Genomic DNA, 20,206 nt, shown 5'->3' on the forward strand with positions numbered 1-20,206 from the left:
CGCTGGGGGGTTATATTACTGTATACAGTGCTGGGGGTTATTACTGTATACAGCGCTGGGGGGTTATATTACTGTATACAGCGCTGGGGGTTATATTACTGTATACAGCGCTGGGGGTTATATTACTGTATACAGCGCTGGGGGTTATATTACTGTATACAGCACTGGGGGTTATATTACTGTATACAGCGCTGGGGGGTTATATTACTGTATACAGCGCTGGGGGGTTATATTACTGTATACAGCGCTGGGGGTTATATTACTGTATACAGCGCTGGGGGTTATATTACTGTATACAGCGCTGGGGTTATATTACTGTATACAGCGCTGGGGGGTTATATTACTGTATACAGCGCTGAGGGGTTATATTACTGTATACAGCGCTGGGGGTTATATTACTGTATACAGCGCTGGGGAGTTATATTACTGTATACAGCGCTGGAGGTTATATTACTGTATACAGTGCTGGGGGGTTATATTACTGTATACAGCGCTGGGGGGGTTATATTACTGTATACAGTGCTGGGGGTTATATTACTGTATACAGTGCGGGGGTTATATTACTGTATACAGCGCTGGGGGTTATATTACTGTATACAGCACTGGGGGTTATATTACTGTATACAGCTCTGGGGGGGGGTTATTACTGTATACAGTGCTGGGGTCCCTGCACAGCCTGTAAAGATACTATACTATTTATTACCAGGGGTGGAAAAGCTTTAAAAGTGAAAGTAAGTTGTAATGTTTTGTTTCATCAGGAAAAAGGGCGCAAAGAGAACGGCACAAAGGAAAGAGCCGGATCTACATACAGGATAGGAAATGATTACACAGAACGGCCGCCATGTAGGGGTCCAGTGCCACGCGGGGCTGGTCATGAGGACAATTTAAAGGTAAATCTCTCTCAATGTGCTTTTATGCTTCACATAATGTGTCAGATTTGCACTCCGGCATGGAGAAGGTTAAACACTGCAGCTTTTTAATGAATAAACCTGGTAGAAATAATGCAGGTTGTACGGGGTAAGAGTAACGAGGGGGGGTAAATATGGGAAATTTAATGTTTTATGGTAAATTAGGGAATTTGGTATAAAAATGAGAATTTCCAACCCTTTTTTGCAATTTGAATTTTATTTTATGCTCATTTCCATTTTCTTCGCTGTATATTTGTCTGCATATTCACCACCCGCACGGGGCAAACGCTCCGGGTCACTCCGGGGCTCTCGGTAAGTATACCCCGTTGTCCGGGATTCGGGATGAGAAACACGGTATGCAGGATACCTCACCGTGCAGTGAGGGCAGATGGTAACACAGTCCAGAAATAAATAGCCAAGGTCAGGAAGGGAGAAATCAGTGTAAACGGTATTCAAGGCCAAGGTTCAGCAACAGGAATCAAATAAGAAAAGGCAACAATACAATAGAGCACCGCTCAGCACAATAACTGAGCACTGTTTTATAAAGCTACCACCAGGGGTCGCCCCGCCTCCGTGCGGAATGTCGTTGACGCGCGTTCCTCGCCTTTTTCCATTCAGGAATCCACAAAGAGAGGCGGGGGCGCGCGTGTCTATACACAGACGGCGAAGCAGCAGTGAGGACGGCAGCGGTGTGGGAACTGGTGCCCGCCATTGGCGGGTACTCAGGTGAGTCGCTTCGTTGGGGTCTTTGCTGAGGACCCTGTCACCCGTGCTGCCCAGCCCTTCCTCCAACTTCAGCGCCCCATCATTCTCACTCTGCCCCACTCTTCGTCATTCTTTTCTCTCCCCCTGATCTTTGTTCTTCTGCATCACATTATCTGATACCTCCTGCCGAGACCACGCCATGGATTTCTGCAGCATCGTGGGATGCTGGCCCCCCCGTAGAAACGCCTGGTGCTCTGCTGGCCCCCAGTAGAAAACGCCTGGGGGGGATGCAGGCCCCCCCGTAGAAACGGCTGGTGGGATGCAGGCCCCCCCGTAGAAACGGCTGGTGGGATGCAGGCCCCCCGTAGAAACGCCTGGTGGGATGCAGACCCCCCGTAGAAACGCCTGGTGGGATGCAGGCCCCCCGTAGAAACGCCTGGTGGGATGCAGGCCCCCCGTAGAAACGCCTGGGGGGATGCAGGCCCCCCGTAGAAACGCCTGGTGGGATGCAGACCCCCCCCGTAGAAACGCCTGGTGGGATGCAGACCCCCCCGTAGAAACGCCTGGTGGGATGCAGACCCCCCCCCGTAGAAACGCCTGTTGGGATGCAGACCCCCCCGTAGAAACGCCTGGTGGGATGCAGACCCCCCGTAGAAACGCCTGGTGGGATGTAGACCCCCCCGTAGAAACGCCTGGTGGGATGCAGACCCCCCGTAGAAACGCCTGGTGGGATGCAGACCCCCCCGTAGAAACGCCTGTTGGGATGCAGACCCCCCCCGTAGAAACGCCTGGTGGGATGCAGACCCCCCCCGTAGAAACGCCTGGTGGGATGCAGACCCCCCCGTAGAAACGCCTGGTGGGATGCAGACCCCCCCGTAGAAACGCCTGGTGGGATGCTGGCCAATAGACCAAGATTGTGAAGGGTTTAAAAAAAAAGAAGGTGGGCCACATAGTGAAAAGTGTTTAAAGGGTTAGCAGAGAGAAGTTAACCCTTTTATTTAAATGAAAATTCTGAGTGTTTGTTTAGTTTTCGTCTGGGGGTCTGGCCTCGTTTTTTTGTAGTTTCATACGGATTGCAAAATTCAGTAAATGTCCAATTCGTACGAATCCCGAGGCACAAGTCTAATAAATACACCTGCTCCCGTGTCTCTCACAGGTAAGATATCCCAGCGCAGACCATCGCAGCCTGGGACGAAGAATGGCAATGTTTGTGGAAATAAAGAGCGTTTTGGAGGCTGCATTAAACGATCTTGATGATGAAGCCTTTAAATCTTTCAAAAGAATTCTAAAAGATCCGAGTCCAACTTGGCACCCAATGCAAAGGAGCTTCATTGAGGGAGAAGACCGGGAAGAGATAGTTGACAGGGTGATCCGACGTAACACTACTAAGAAAGCTCCAGAGATATTTCTATCTGTGCTGGAGAAGATTCAGGAGCGACAGGCGGCCCAAGACCTCAAATATGAGCTTCAAAAAGGTAAGGACGCTGCCCAGCACCATGCCTGGGAACCTCTGGGCTCCGCGAAGCCCACCCTTGCGGAACGCGGCCAGGACTGCCCACTGATGTCCCGCTGACATCACAAGAAGCATCCCATTTAAAGGGGAAATGGGCGGGGAGTGGGCGTGTCAAGACCCCGCTCTCGAGACCCGAGACATCTCCGGATGAACTGGAGAAGCGGTGATTTACCCCGAGTTTTTCCAGGTCAAACTCGAAAAGTTCCCAGGTACGGTTCCCAGGTGTGCCCGGCCCTAATCAGGGCAAGATCGTTACCAATATCTGCTCCCTGATGACATCATAGGAGGTGTAGTGATGTTACATCAGGCTCTGCTCACATTACGTGGTGATTCTGTGTAATTGTGAAATATGTGTTAGGTGAGGTGGCCAGACCCCCCCGTAGTATTTGTGTGCCCACCGCGTGGCCTGGTGTCGGGCAAACTGCGCTAGTTTACCGCGGATACTTTTGTTGTTGAAGGACCCGTACTCAGAAATAAAACTTTATTATTCATTTGCCTTTAAAAATTGTTTTATACTGCGTGATTATTTTTATTTTAATCACTCTATTTACTAATACAGGGGCGTCCAACCTGCGGCCTTCCAGCTGCTGCGGGACTACATCTCCCATAATGTTCTTTCAGCTAACTGGCTGACCGAGGAGGATGGGAGATGTGAGGAGGATGGGAGGGCCGCAGGTTGGACGCCCCTGTGCTAATACAATACAGCATTTTATACTCTCACCTGTGTGCAGACTTTTGGGGATTTTAAGCGACACCAATCGTCCCTCCCCCTTTTTTCTTATGAAATATTAAGATTAATTTCCTTTTCTCAGTAGAAATTATTTCTCATATGTTCACACAAGCAGTCTATCAAGAGGAGACTTTTGGTCTATTTACTAAAATCCTGAGTGGTTGGTGAGTTAAAGGACGTGGCTGAGGCCACCTGTGAACAATGCATATATCCACAAATATCATTAGTTTCAGGTAGGGGCATGAGAGTTTAATGAAAATTCTCATGTCTTTGCCTGAAAAAACATCACCCCAATATATCCATATATAGTAAAACATTTAAATATCAAGCAGTCAATATTTAAAAATGGGGGTCCCTAGAACCTTCTTATAACTAATAAGAAATGACAAAAAAAACTTACCCTGGAGGGGACGCGTGGAGAAAATACTAATTTCCAGCGTGCATTTACAACGGATCAACGAATCCACGATTTGCTCAGTTTCTTCAATTCGCGTCAATTCGCAAGCACTCACACTTTAGTGAATAGACCAGCCAGTGTTAATGAGCTGTATCTATATGCACATTATGCATTCTTTCCATTTCATGTAGGATATAATATTTAGTCTTTTTTTGTATGGACAGTGGGATACATCAGCCCTAGAACACAGGATAAGGGGACCCAGATGTCACCGGCCCCAGGTTAGTCTCTGACTCCGGACAGGTATTGTTCTTCTTCAAATTACATGATTTTTATTATTGTACAAAACTGGCATCAAGCGATACATTTTGGTCTAGCAAATGTATAGGTGAATGAATTTGTAAATTCCGTTTTCACAGCTGAATGCCATCAGATACACGCCCCGGATGGGGTGGGTGGGTGTGTGTGTGTGTGTGTGTGTGTGTGTGTGTATATCTGTAGGTGGGACTGAATCCAGCTCAGAGATGTATAAACATGATGTAACTACTAATTAGAAAATTAAGTTATTATTAAGTTGTTATTGGTCTGCTGGCGCCACCTGGTGGGGAGGACGATTTCCTTTCTCATATTTTTTTTTTTGTCACCAGTGGAAATCTGCACCGTTATTGAGGAGACGCCTGGAAAAGTGGATGCTCCGGGTAAGAATTCCCTGGGGTGATTGGGGGGAATACCCTGGGGTAATTGGGGAAGGACTCCAGGGTTGGAATTGATTTTGCAGTCACTTCACTGTATTTGCAACGGGGTAGACAGCAACATTCCTTGTGAAGAACATTTAATTAAATGCTCCGTAAATAACGATGACTTCCACAAGCGGTGTCACAGGCGCTAATGTCCGGGTATGGACACTTCGCTTACCCCCTGCTTGTTACATCGTAGCGCCATTGGACCTTATAGAGTTTTCTCTCGCTCTTATTTTTACCCTTCAAACCTTCACGACGTTCCAAGCTGTCATGAAAAGGTGTTCATGGTGGCAGGGAAGGCCATGTCTTCACTAGCCGTGTGCGTGTCCGGCCACTACCCAATGGCTCCCGAATTCCCGTCGAAACAGTAATGTGACAGCAAAGATATATCAGATATCAGTTTACCTGCGATCGGCGGGATTTGTTTGCGAAGAAATGATTCATTCGATGGGTATTCTGGTCCCTGACGATCTGTCTCTTGCTTGCGTTAAATGTTTCCTGGCAGCCATCTGCTTTCTCTCTGTATCCACTGTATCCGCAGTGGGACCCAACATTAAAGTCCCATCGAAGTTTAAGATCACACAAACCTTATTTCTATTAATAGCAAAGTTCACGCAATTCTTCTCATGGTTGATGGAGTGAGTGAAGCACCTTTACGTGGCGCTCTCTGGTTCCTGTGCTCCTTCTCCCTGTTCTTCAGTGGGGAACCAGTCTCCCAACGGTACAGGTGCCATCTGTATTCATGCGCCACGGTGGGCTCCTCGCCATCAAGTGATGATCCAAGTGCTCTTGGTGACAACACTGACGCCTGTACTGTAGGAAGCCGTCTGCGCATGAGAACAGGGAGAAGGTGCAGAGTCCTGCTGGTTTAGCTTTATGAACTTAACGCCCCCCCCAAAAAAAATAATTGAAATTTGTACTCCTGATGTTATTAATTTTTATTACTTTTGTTGTTTTTTATTGCGAAGCACCTTTACTCGGAAAACACGCAGGAAGCCACTCCAACCCACCGGCGTGAGAAAAGAGGAGGACCGGGGGCTCAGAGTCAAAGAGAAACCGGGCCAAAGACAAGCAAGCGGAGTCTGAGAAATACATTTATTAAAACTGAACCAGGACAAGGCGAAGGAACCGGCTCAACACCGCCCGAAAGGAGATGTGCGCCACGGAATAACAGACAAAATCTGCAGCTTGATAACCTCAAACAATCACTACTGACAGAGTTTTATCCCAAAATGAACAGCGTGTCCGAGATCAGACCAGGACTCGGCGCACAAAGCGAGTCTCCAAATCCCCAAACAGCCGCTCAGTTATCTGGAGAGGGAACGCGTGTCCAGAATGTGCTCAGAGACGAGCGTAACACACAACGCGCTCCCCGCGGCTCACACACTCACTATTTACGTTCCAACGCCTCGGCTCCGGCACTGCAGGACCGGACAAATCTACAGAACGCGACTCCTGCGCCGCCACCGCGCAAGCCGGGTGGGGGAGGAAATGCTTTGCGCTCAAGAAGGACCGAGCCGAGCGAAGCAAACCAAACACGACTCGATACAAAGAAAGAGACGACGAGGAGACGCTCAGCCCGACAGCCAAAAACAAACTGAAATGACCGACTGGTATTCCAGTGCGCCAGGGGGTCCTCCAAACCCCCAAACACCGACTCCATCCAAAAAGATGAAGACACGTGCGCAGAACGTGCTTCCTCGGAAACCAAAGAGAGGGGGAAGAAGAATGAAGTGAAGGCCAAAATTGACCTCGCCTCCAGTGCTGGGTTTAGCCAAAGGGACTGGTCCTCCCCATACCCCACGCTGTGAATCCAGCCTGGAGGAGGATATTGATGTCACACCAACTTGTGTGGTACATACATGGACTTGCTACCCAGTAGAGATGGTACGGCCAATTTCAGTATGAGAGGGGTTAATTTGATTGTATAGGCATGTGGTGCCAAAAGGTCTTTTAACCCCTTAAGGACCGGGCTTATTTTTTCTTTTTCTACCCTGTGGGACCGAAGCTGTTTTAACACTTTTGCGGCACTCATGTTCAGCTGTAATTTTCTCCTCGCCCATTTAGTGAACCCACACATGTTATATATTGTTTTTTTCAGGACAAGATGGCCTTTCTTCAAATACCATATGTTTTGATCATATCTTATTAACTATAAAAAAATAATAATAAAATGGTGAAAATTTTAAATAAAACACCTTTTATGACTTTTCTTTGCAAAATCTTTTACTCGCCTACAAAAGGAAGTAAAAAAAAAACTAGCTAAATAGATTCTACTATTTATCCTGAGTTTAGAAATACCCAATGTTTTTGTTTTTTTGCTGTTTTTTGTAAGTTATAGGGCAATAAGTACAAGCAGCGTTTTATGATTTCAAAATCTGGTCATTCTGCCTCCATCTCCTCTTTGGAACATCTTTGAAGCCGGTTAACTCAATTAATCCCCATCAAACCATATATTTTTGAAAAACAGACACCCCAGGGTATTTCAAATGATGGTATTTTAACCCTTTCCATGCACCCATCATACAACCACACTTTGTCAAACTTTGTAATAGTAATTTTTTTTCACACAAATTGTACTTTAGTTATAAATATAAAGGTCCTGGTATGCGTCACTGTCAAACAACACCCCAATATGTGTTCAGGAACATCTCCTGAGTACAGCGATACCTCACATGCAGGGGTTTGGCTGGTAAAAGGCTACTTTTGGGGCATGCGTAATTCAGGTGGTCATTTGGTCATTCTGCCTCCATCTCCTCTTTGGAACATCATTGAAGCTACTTCAATTTACCCCATCAAACCATATATTTTTGAAAACTAGACACCACAAAGTATTTCAAATGCTGGTATTTTAACCCTTTTATGCATGAGATTCTACCACCTGCCTTTGCCAAAATTAAATTTTTTTTCACACAAATTGTACTTCGTGAATGAATTCATAGCTCCTGGTATGCGTCACTATCAAACAACCCCCCAATGTGTGTTCAGGGACATCTCCTGAGTGCAGTGATACCTGACATGCATGGGTTTGTCGGGTTTGAGATTTAAAATGCCACATTTGGGAAGTGCGCTTTTTTTCTCCATTTTGGTCAGTCTGTACCTATGCCCTATCTTTGAGCCCGGCCACTCCAATTTACCCCATCGGGCCATTTTTTATTAAATTAGACACCCCTTGGGTATTTGAAGTGCTTTTATTTTAACTCTTTCTATGTTGAGATTTTTGAGAAATTTTAGCACTTGCTCAAAATAATAAACTTTATTTTTTTTTTTTACACATTTTGTTGGTACTGGATGGTTCCTCTGGTGACATCACTGCATAATTATTTTTAAATGTTAGCACATTTTTTTTCAATTTTTTTTTATTGTTAGCATTTTTTTTGAATATTTTACTAATCACATTGTGATTAGAAAGCTGGGCTCCATTGACTTGCATGGTTGAATGCAGTACCTGTATCCAACCTGCAAGTGGAGCCAGAGTTCTCTAGAGCAGGGGTTCTCAACTCATGGGTCGCGACCCTGTCATCAGTGGTCAGGAGCGTCAGGGCTGGACTGGGGGCATATCGGGAAAACTTCACTTTCCTGGGGCTGCATTACACATTCTAGCGGCAATCGCGAGCCGCAGGCTGTCAGGACCGCGGCCGCAACAATCAGGGCCATCAAACCGCCTCCAGTCCGGCATGTACTTTAGTATTACCCCCGACCGTAAAGCAAGTTGCTTGATTGGTTTGCGGTCGCTGTCTGCTCCGAGTGGGAGCTGAATAAAGTTTTTCTCTGATTGCTCCTCCCCTCTTCCTGCTGCAGCCCGCGGGCAGCCTTTCCACTCCATCTTTTCTGAAGTTATTTTTGGGTCGGGAACTAATGACCAAAGGCAAATGTGGGTCCTGATGATACATGGGTTGAGAACCACTGCTCTAGAGGGTCTGGAGACCATCTAGCGAACTTTTTCAACTTCATTGTTTTTTTTTTTGTTTTTTTTTACAGGGCGGCCGCCATCTCGCTCTCCGGAGCGGTCACAGCCCGTCCTGGGGTAAGTGTTTGGTGTCGCTGAATGCCTCCTGATCGAGGCATTCCAGCGACACCGTTTAAGTTTAGGAGGTGATCGTTGATCGCCTCCTAAACTCTTAAAACGGGCGTCCGCTGCCATACAATGTATGGCGGATGTTGACGCCCCAGGAAGGGGCCAGACACGGCCACTGATTTTTTATTTTTTTTTATGAAGCCCGAGGTGCGTGCTTCTTTGGTGCCGCATTCTGTGCTCCGAGGAGGCAGCAGAAGCCCAATACGAAACTGGGTCCCCACAAGAGGAACCCAGACTAATTCCTTTCCCCCCCCCCCATGGGAGGGTTGGATCTTGGGACTCTCCCCGAAGGGTGAGACCCCATTGCCGTGGGGCACTCCGGTTAGGAAGTAACCCCCTTTAGGCTTCACCACCAGAAGGTAGTGTCCGAAAACAAAAGTGCCAAATCGTAAAAACAAAAGGTGAACGTGGCCTCGCATAAGGTTTGGTGACCGTGAAAATCCAAATCAAATAATTAATTGGCACACGTGCTTCCACACATTGTGATGTATAAATAATAAGAATAAATAAGGGCAGGCCATTACTGACCCAGCCGAGTTCAAAAATAAGTTTCACTCCATGCCCGAATGGTGCGATGGAGGAAGTGCAGGATCCGCCTGTGCAAAAATATGCATTTACCGTGTGCAGCGGGGTGCAAGACCGCACACGGTAACTCCGACATTACGTCAGGGCAATTTAGGCACCTCGGGCTCCATGCTTTCCCGACCCTAAGGCCAGAGGATCAGTGTCATCCCTCCCCACCACAAGAGAGACTACACTTGATCTTAGCCAAAAGGCCGAGAAGCAACATGGCAACTCCAGCATATGTGTGCTGGGGCAAATCAGCACTAAGGACAGAGGATCAATGTTTCCCTCTTCTTCTTCTTCTTGTGAGCCAAAAGGACAGCAGCACCAAGCCTTAACCCAATAACAAGATAAGACTCACATTGAGGTACAACAGGAACTATCTTTATTGAGGAAGCAATCACCACCAGCCTCTTTCGAGACCAAGTTGTTAGGTCCCTTCCTCAGGCATGGCCACTGATGCCGATCTCGGCGTTACTGAATGCCTCAACATCAACGCCGTTTAAGCGAGGAAAGTGATCGTTGATCACTTTCTCAGCTTATTTAAGTTAGTGACGGTTCAGGCAAAGGTCGTTAAGGGGTTAAGATAAATTTGCCTTTTGAAGCTCGGACTCCGCCCTACAAAAAGAGTACAAATATGGTGGCGCAACTTAAACTGTTTGGAAGGAATTGTGAAGTCTGTGATGTTCAGTCATAAGCAGCAAGTGTGACATATCTATGGACTTCACAATTTACAGGAAATTCATAAATGCATGAATTATTGCTGTGGCGAGCACAGGAGGGACGATACAATGAAAATAAGTTATTTTGACTTGTATGTTTCCACAACACAAGGGGGGGCACTTATGGTACCCCTTCCCTCCGCTTATACCACCTCTGGGCCGGCTTGGAAACTCGAGATGAACTGGGAAAGAGTATAACGTTAATGAGAAGAAATTGGTCGGGGGGCTTACTTGGGGCCAAGATCTAATTTTGAGTAAGTCGCCATCTTTCCTCGCCGGAGCCCTACGGACAGAAAAACTGTTACTTTACCATTCAGTGAGTAGTTAGATTTTCTGTCATTTCTCCTTTTTATTTTTATCTGTTTGGTGTAAATCTGTTTATCATCTTTTTTGTATGCACTGTGATTTTTTTGTTCATAATAAATATTCCTTTATTAAGTTCTGCCTTTGTCTGGTAAAGACTTGAGTTACCTGATGAGACCGTTTTATCGGTAATTTTAAATCACGTAATTATTGTGTTAAAATATATTGTGTGGGTTTTTAGTCTGATTCACTTGGGGGACCAAGCCACCCCTTTTTTAAATTGTCTTGGTGGTGGCAGCGTTATTTTGATATTAGTTATATCATTATAGTTAATTGCGGGGGGTATTAAGGGTGGATATTTTTATCGCTATTTCCGGTCTAGGGCAGACAGATTTGAATTTTAACCCTTTTACCACCAGAACCAAGTCACGCGCACTCTTGGAGTAGAGTGCGTTGGTGACAATTGGGACTAAGCCATACACTACTGGACATTCATGATTAAGGGACGCTCCAGCCACCACATGCGCTTTAATGCGTACGATAGAATGTGCAGCATTCTCCAGAATACGAAACGCATTCGTTTATTCAATAATAGTCGACGTGTCAGAGACATAAGACTGTCCCGTGCAGAACGTGCCGCTGTGAATGTTGACGTGTTTTTCTACTTCTTTTTATACGCTCATTTCTCTTGTTTTTTTATGTTGTTTATGGTTGCATTGGTGGAATCTGTTGGCATCAATAAAAGGTAAAAATAATAATTGTTACTTTTGGTGAAATTTTTTCTTCTGTAAGGTTAAAGATGCCACCTTTCATTGGGTAGAGTTACAGAAGTTTTTGTGATCTCAGAGGTCTCTTCTCCAGATGGAATTAAGCAATAAGATTTAGGCACGGATATTTACGAGCCTCTAAACTCTCATCCTATCTTATACTGTAAATAGATTTCGCATCAGCCCCTACGAGCCCCATAACGGATACTTCTTCACATAAATCTGTACAAATGCGGATCTGGGAATGGGGGGTCCTCCCCAGACGACCATTACCAATTAAAGCTAAAAGGGTTTTGGGTGCATTCGGGATAAATACCCCTCAGGGAGGGTGAGGCAAGGGCGCGGGTAACGTCACAAAATCATGTCGAGTTCTGACTTACCTCCCGCTTGACGACTGCAAAGTCAAAACCGGAACATTTACAGCACAGTGTTAATGTGGAGCAGTCGCCATGGGAACCACTGCTCCTGCTGCCCCATAATGGGCTCTTTATACTAGCCGGGTTTCACATCAACCTCTCTGCACTCGGCTACAACCACTGGGGCTCAGATACCCTGGGGTATATTTCTAGTCACAGTGTCCTTATATATGAGGAAAGAAGCTCCTCTCAGAGGCGAATATTACACCAGCCCCCCCCCCCCCCCCCGATTACTCTGTTCTCCCCTCTGAGGTGAATATTACACCAGGCCCCCCCAGGTTACTCTGTTCTGCCCTCTGAGGTGAATATTACACCAGCCCCCCCCCCAAGGTTACTCTGTTCTGCCCTCTGAGGTGAGTATTACACCAGCCCCCCCAGGTTACTCTGTTCTCCCCTCTGAGGTAAGTATTACACCAGCCCCCCCCCCCCAGGTTACTCTGTTCTGCCCTCTGAGGTGAATATTACACCAGCCCCCCCCGGCTGCAGCCATTGGCTGGTTTCTCACTGTATGTAGACGAACCGCCCACACACAGCCCCAGTAAGCCACAAGCATAGTTGCCATGGAAACTCTCTCCCCGCCACTCCGTGTGGAACAAACCGGACTAAGCTGGAGCGGAAGGAACCATCATGTATAGGGGGGGGATGCCGCACAGAGAGCGGTCCATCAGTCCCGCGGGGTCTTCTGTAACTGTATATGTAACATGTATGTAATATGTATGTAACATGTATATAACATGCAGCATCTGCAGGTCCTACATTGCAGTAAGCAGAGAGAAAAAAAATAAAAAATACTGCATCAGAACTAAAACCGCTGCTCCCCGAATCAGAACCCAAACCGCTGCTCCCCGAATCAGAACTAAAACCGCTGCTCCCCGAATCAGAACCAAAACCGCTGCTCCCCGAATCAGAACCAAAACCGCTGCTCCCCGAATCAGAACTAAAACCGCTGCTCCCCGAATCAGAACCAAAACCGCTGCTTCCCGCATCAGAACCAAAACCGCTGCTCCCCGAATCAGAACTAAAACCGCTGCTCCCCGAATCAGAACCAAAACCGCCGCTCCCCGAATCAGAACCAAAACCGCTGCTCCCCGAATCAGAACCAAAACCGCTGCTCCCCGAATCAGAACCAAAACCGCCGCTCCCCGAATCAGAACCAAAACCGCTGCTCCCCGAATCAGAACCAAAACCGCCGCTCCCCGAATCAGAACCAAAACCGCTGCTCCCCGAATCAGAACCAAAACCGCTGCTCCCCGAATCAGAACCAAAACCGCCGCTCCCCGAATCAGAACCAAAACCGCTGCTCCCCGAATCAGAACCAAAACCGCCGCTCCCCAAATCAGAACTAAAACCGCTGCTCCCCGAATCAGAACCCAAACCGCTGCTCCCCGAATCAGAACCAAAACCGCCGCTCCCCGAATCAGAACCAAAACCGCTGCATCAGAAGTGGGACCCCGGCCGCCCTCCTCCCTCTATCAGACTTGCGACTCACTTACTTAGCAGCTCTACAGAAAAACTGCCGGCTAGGGGTGATGTGACTTGCAGTCCCAGCTGTGATGTGCGCTGGTGTCATATAGAATAAAGCCCCCCCGCAGGCACCCCCCCAGACCGGCCGGCTGTGCTGATTATTGTGCAAATGCCCCAGGCTGCGGTATAATGCCGCCATGTTTACAGTAAACAGCCCCGGTGTGGGGGGGGGGAGTCTGTCTCAATCTACGTCCAAAACGGGCAAACAGTGTAACATCTGCGTTGTATTTCCTCCCCGGTCCCCCCAAGGCCCCCGAGAAACGCGGGGAGACGGGCAATAATAAAACAAAGAACCCCTAGAAGTGACGAGATTCATTAATCTGCACTATACTCCTATACAGCCGTGTACCCCTATACCGCAATATACCCCTATACCGCAATATACCCCTATACAGCTGTGTGCCCCTATACCGCAATATACCCCTATATAACCGTGTACCCCTATACCGCAATATACCCCTATACAGCCGTGTACCCCTATACCGCAATATACCCTATACAGCCGTGTACCCCTATACCGCAATATACCCCTATACAGCCATGTACCCCTATACCGTAATCTACCCCTATGCAGCCGTGTACCCCTATACCGCAATCTACCCCTATACAGCCGTGTACCCCTATACAACCGTGTACCCCTACACCGCAATATACCCCTATACAGCCGTGTACCCCTATACCACAATATACCCCTATACCGCCATATACCCCTATACAGCCATGTACCCCTATACCGCCATATACCTCTATACAGCCATGTACCCCTATACCACAATATACCCCTATACAGCCGTGCACCCTTATACTGCAATATACCCCTATACAGCCGCATATCCCTATAGAGTGTGTACCCCTGTACCGCAGTATACCCCTTTAATGCAATATACCCCTATACAGCCATGTTCCCTTATATTGCAGTATACCCCTATACAGCCATGTACCCCTATACTGCAGTATACCCCTATACAGCCATGTACCACTATACTGCTGGCTTCTGGGGATTGTTGTGCCGTGAACCTATAGACATATATCCTATAGACATTACTGTAAGTGTTAACATGGGGTGTAGGACAGTGTAGGTTTATTGTTACAGTATCTGCTCTATCAGCAGGCAGTTGGCAGGGATGGCAGTCCTGATACCCCACATGCCCTGAGAGGCAGCACGGGGTAATAACTCAATAAATAATATTGTAATAGAATGGGGCATACCACTGAGCTTGTAGCACGGGGGTGCCAGAGCATAGTCTTTTGTTTCCTTCGCGCATATATATATTTATATATATTGAGCTGCGGTGAGGGGGCGTGGCTACCCCCCCCCCCCCGAAACACAGGCTGTTCAGTCATTGTCATACAGTAACCCAGCAGCCCTTAATGCCTCCCCCTCGCAGGGCTGGCGAAATGGTCTGCCCCGAGTCCTTATACAAGGCTGCGACAAACCCGCCTCATCCAGTGCGGCGCGGAGAGGAGAATCGGTGTATTTGTGCGTGAGAAATCAACATGGCAACCAACGGTAAGAAGGCCCGAGCATTCGCATACTCAAGCTCCTGGGCTATTAACGGTTGACGGTATCGTCCGGTATTTTTTTTTACCCGGGGGGGGTGTTACATTCATTTTGGGTAGTCGTGCCGCCAGTGAGTGAAATGTTCGGGTAATGATCTCCGGGGCGGCTGCCGGTTCGCTACCCTTTTTTTCTTCTCCTAAGGTTTGTTTTTTTTTTTTAACGGCCCTTACACTTCGTTTCTCCTGCGGATGTCCCTATTGTGTCCCGCGCCGGCGCCATTTTGCGTCCATGCTGCCAGGCGTCGCCATTTCGTGGTCTGGTAGGCGGGGCTGCTGCAGAGCCCGTTGCCCTGGAAACGTGTGCAGAGGGGAGAGCGGCGCCGCTTTACTGCAATGGTGGCGGATGAGTGGAACTGCCTCCCAGCTCACAATGAGGCTCCATGGGCTGATCCACCCTTCACTCTCCGGTTGTTTTTATCGGATGGCCGGCCGGATGGAACCCTTTCGTTGCTGGAGTGGTGCTGAATGTGCGGGGTATTTAGGGTATTGCTCGCTCTGACTCTCTCTTTCTCTTTCAGATTACTCGCAGCAGGCCTCTCAGGGGTAAGTATTTCTCCCCCTGATCTCAGTTGGTTACGTTCCTTCCGGAAGGTTGTTGAGGATCGATATTAACCCTTTTGTCTGTTGCAGGTACGGGGCATATCCTTCCCAGCCAGCTCAGAGCTACCCCCAGCAGGGGGGCCAGACGTATAGCCAACAGGGCTACAGCGGCTACGGACAGTCTGCCGGGGGCTCGTCCTACGGACAGAGTGGCTACAGTTCCTACGGCCAGGAACAGAGCTGTAAGTGTCTCCTGGGTGCAGATCCCTGCTTCCACTCTGTGAGCGGATCTCCCCTCTGATCGTAACCAACAATCTCTTCGTTATTTAGCAGCCGGTTACGGATCTCAGTCGGCCCCTCAGAGCTACGGCGGCAGCAGCGGCGGCAACTACAGCAGCTCCCAGACACCTCAAAGCAGCTACACCGGGGGGCAGCAATCCTCCCAGTCCTCTTACTCCAGTTACCCCCAGCAGCCTCCTGCCAGCAGCAACACCGGGAGGTGAGTGCCCAGGGAGGGGGGGGTAATTAAAGCTTCCATCTGCTCTGCGGGTTTCTCTGACTAAACGCTGCCTTACGAATAATTTGTGCTAAATGTTTTCTTCAGTTATGGCAGCAGCTCCCAGACCCCGTCCTACCAGCAGCAGCAGAGCGGCAGTTACGGGCAGCAGCCAAGCAGCGGGGGCTACAGCAGCCAGCAGAGCGGCTACGGGGGCCAGCAGCAGCCTGGTTATACGGGCCAACAGAGCCAGAGTAGCTACAGCAGTCAGCAGCCCAGCTCGTACGGGCAGCAGTCCAGCTACAGCGCTCCACAGACCTACAGCCAGCCGCAGTCCCAGTACGGAGGTGGAGGTGAGTGGCTGTCCGGTGGGGGTTCTTGTGGCTGAGCGTGCGCGCCCCTCGCACTCCAGCGCTCATTCTGCTCTGTTTTTCCATAGCTGGAGCATATAACCAGGATTCTCCCTCAATGGGCAGCGGGGGCTATGGCGGATCTGACCAGGGAGGCTTTGGTGGGCCAGACAGAGGCAGAGGCCGTGGAGGATTTGGTGGCAGAGGTGGCTTTGACCGTGGTGGCCGGGGCAGCCGCGGAGGCCGGGGTAGCATGGGGTAGGTATCTGACCATAGGCAGTGTGTGTGTGAGATGTGTGCGCGCGACACAAGCTTTCTGCAAAGGGTTCGATCCTCTCAGTGAGGCTCTGGGTTACCATCTGCAAACTGGTTTGTGGCCCTGGGAGCACAGAGGACAGTGTCTTCACCACGAAGGGCTTGTTGCCTGGGTCAGCATGCGCAAACGTGATCCCAAGAGTGTTAGGATGACAGAGAATGGGTATAAAACGCACAAAGTGCTGTGATCAGGTGTACAAAACCACCGGGCAAACGTCCTCCTCTGGGAGCTGTTACCGGGTACCATCCGCGACATCACATGAACGCTGCGTGTTACGGGGGTTAATTACACGGTGTGCACGTCCGTGTCCTGTGTCGACGTGCACTGTGACCGCTCCTGGTGTGAATGTGTGCGTGCGAGCGGCTATGGTGGCGTTTTAGTGTAAATTGACTACATTATATGAAATCTGTATGTATTCCGGGTGGGATGTCGGCGACGGCAGCCGGACTGTACAAACGGGAGCTCCCCGGCTGTCGAGCTGCCCTGCCGCGGGGTATCCGCAGGGGGCCGTGTCTGTACAGACGCTAGCCGACTGCTCAGTACCTGGAACGGCTCCATCGCTGGCTGGGTGCCACGTGCTGCGTCTCCACCAATCCCAGCGTGGCAGGTGGGGCGCACGTCGGCTCGGGGGTCCGTGGATGGCTCATGAGCGGCAGTGTCTGTACAGATGCCGGCTGAAGGGTCTTGTAGCCAACCAGATGGGTTGATACTAGCTGATCGCCAGCCAATGGGCGAGATGGATGGAATCTGGGTGGTCTCTACTCGCTAAATGGGCGATTGGTTTAAAATGCCAGCGTGTGCCGGGTCAGGAATGAAGTGCGAATCATGTTTGCTTGTGTTGCTCATTGCTTTGTGTTAACAAACTCTGCATTTTATGTGCTACAGGTTTCAAGGTGTCGTCAGCTTTCACGGTAGCTTTTTCTGCCAAATGTAACTGTAGGCGTAGATTAAGTAGACGAGGCCCGCGTATCGGGCCGCAGTTTAACGGCGCTTGGTTATAACGTACAGAATCGTTAACGCTCGGTGTACAAACCATACTGAACAATCTCGAGGCAGTGTCCGGTGTGATGGGAAACATGTTTGGTAATTAATAGCGATGGCACTAAATACCCCCTCCCCCCCCCTCCAAGGAGCCACTGTGTAACTGCCACAAAGCCGCATGGTGACAGCAAGCCTCAGCGGGCTCATTAATAGCAAGCGTATAAGAATGAGGCGTTAGCGTGCCGGCCGGCCTAGTCATTTCACCGATTAAGATCTACTGTAGCCTCTGGAGTCTCAAATCAAACTTCAATTTCTCCTAATTGTCTTCTCAGCGGTGGTGAACGGGGAGGATACAGTAAATTTGGTGGTAAGTGAAGAGTTCAAACACACAACTGTGCTGTTTTTCATTTGATATCCGTCATTCATACAATGGGAGTTACCGGATCTCTGCGCTTTAGATTGGGTTCTCGCTCCGGCTTTGGTATCGGTAAAAAAAAAATACTAAAAAAAATCCGCAGTATGCCGACCTCGCGGTGGTGAAAAAAGGGGCAAAATTGGTGAATCCGGGGCACTTTGGGTAAATGCATGCTTTAACGCAGAACATTTAAGAGGTCGGTTGGCTCTGCGGGTCGCTCACAACTTGAGTACAAACAACGTGATCACAAGCAGATATTTCCTGTAAGAAGGTATTTTTGTGCAGAAACGCACGGTTTGGTACATTGCGGTTACCGGGCCGCCAGGGGTTAATCTTGTGTTGGTAACGAGGTTCAGACGCGCTGCTAAAACATGAACGTTTTTGATGGAAGTTTCTCAAATGGGTTCAGGTTTTATGAGTATCCAGGGAGAGCCGCACCATAATAACGATAAAAATACATAAAAACCTATATATTTCTCCACGTCTGCTGTATTTCCGGTGTAACGATTAGCGAGTATTTCTACTACGAGGTGTCGTGTAACCAAATCGCTTGTCTGCTCTGTAAATGTGTTTGCTTCATATGGCCATGATAACAAAACTAAAGACGGGGGGGCAGTTTTCCTGCCCTGGGGGGTAAAAGCGTATAAATAGTTTTTCTGAATGCTGACTCACGCGGGTGTCTGTGTGCTCGGGGGTCTCCCTGTCTGAATGCCCCCATCTTCTGACATGGACTCTTCTCTGTTCTTAAAGGACCACGTGAAGCCGGCCCTCCCCCCCGGCAGGACATAGGTGGTAAGTGTCTCCTCTTGCCTCTACAGGGGTAATCTTTCTATAGGCGACGTCTGGTGGGTAATCTGCGATTACTTTCTCCCCCGCAGCACCTGAACAGGACAATTCCGACAACAACACGATCTTCGTGCAAGGCCTGGGCGAGAACGTCACCGTGGAGTCTGTGGCCGATTACTTCAAGCAGATCGGAATCATTAAGGTGAGCGGCGTGCCGGGGTCTTGTTGCCCTCTGTGGGGTGGTCGTTTTGCCTCTAGATGTAGTTGGGGGAGGGGGTATTAAATCGTGCACTCTGTCGGACGGTCGGTCACCAACCTGTTCTCTGCAGACAAACAAGAAGACCGGGCAGCCGATGATAAACCTTTACACGGACCGGGAGACGGGCAAACTCAAGGGGGAGGCCACCGTGTCCTTCGACGACCCCCCGTCTGCCAAGGCCGCCATAGACTGGTTCGATGGTGAGTGAGTGCCAGCTCTTGTGCTCATTTCTCCGGGTAATCGACGCGTTACTAATTCCTGGCTTTCTATTTAGGCAAAGAGTTTTCAGGCAACCCGATAAAAGTCTCTTTTGCCACTCGGAGGGCAGACTTCAACAGCCGTGGAGGCGTTAACGGCAGGGGCCGGGGGCGCGGAGGTGAGTCTGTCGGCCTCAGAACCTGTCCTCGCGTGTCGTGTTTATCATCACGCGTGTGATAAGCTGAAAGCCTTGCTGGTGCTGTAACTGTTTGCAGGTCCGATGGGCCGTGGAGGGTTTGGAGGTCCCCCCGGTGCCAGCAGCAGCCGTGGTGGATACCCGAGCGGTGGGGGAGGGCAGCAGAGAGCTGGAGACTGGAAGTGCCCCAACCCGTAAGTAGACCCCATGGGGCGCCTGCTGTGACCTGGGGGGTATCTTTTACCTGTAACCCCCCCCCTACAGCTTTTGATTTCTCGCTGCAGAACCTGTGAGAACATGAATTTCTCCTGGAGGAACGAGTGCAACCAGTGCAAGGCTCCCAAACCTGAGGGCCCCGGGGGGCCTGGCGGAGCCCACATGGGTGAGTATTAGAAGCGTTTGTCGTTTGCCTCTTAAGGTGACCGTTATGCGGATTGCCGTTGACATCCCTTTGATTTTCCTCCCATTTAGGTGGTGGTTTCGGGGACGACAGAAGAGGCGGCGGCCGGGGTGGTTTTGACCGCGGGGGCTTCAGGGGGAGGGGTGGAGATAGGGGTGGTTTCCGTGGCGGCAGAGGCGGGGAGCGCGGAGGCTTCGGACCCGGCAAAATGGATTCCAGGTAGGTCTTGGTGGATTAACCTGTCGGTGATGGTCATATTTCCGGAACTTACCGCTAACGTCTCGCACCGTTCTGTTTTTCAGGGGAGACCACAGACAAGACCGACGAGAGAGACCCTACTAG

The 20,206-nt window shown here is 49.3% G+C and overlaps 1 protein-coding gene across 1 annotated transcript; it reads left to right on the forward strand.

Annotated features, from left to right (window-relative positions):
* The first annotated feature begins 14,864 nt into the window (after positions 1-14,864).
* On the forward strand, positions 14,865-20,206 carry LOC149285631 (uncharacterized). The gene is made up of 15 exons (XM_089494933.1): positions 14,865-14,877; positions 15,446-15,470; positions 15,558-15,709; positions 15,801-15,966; positions 16,072-16,316; positions 16,403-16,571; positions 17,943-17,977; positions 18,776-18,814; positions 18,904-19,013; positions 19,141-19,270; positions 19,345-19,446; positions 19,544-19,658; positions 19,749-19,846; positions 19,936-20,083; positions 20,167-20,206. The coding sequence occupies exons 1-15, from the start codon at positions 14,865-14,867 to the stop codon at positions 20,204-20,206; spliced, it is 1,587 nt and encodes a 528-aa protein (XP_089351059.1).

This window comes from Sceloporus occidentalis, unplaced genomic scaffold (assembly GCF_023333645.1).
Source record: "Sceloporus occidentalis isolate IW3139 unplaced genomic scaffold, rSceOcc1.0.p SCAF_76, whole genome shotgun sequence".
NCBI lineage: Eukaryota > Metazoa > Chordata > Lepidosauria > Squamata > Phrynosomatidae > Sceloporus > Sceloporus occidentalis.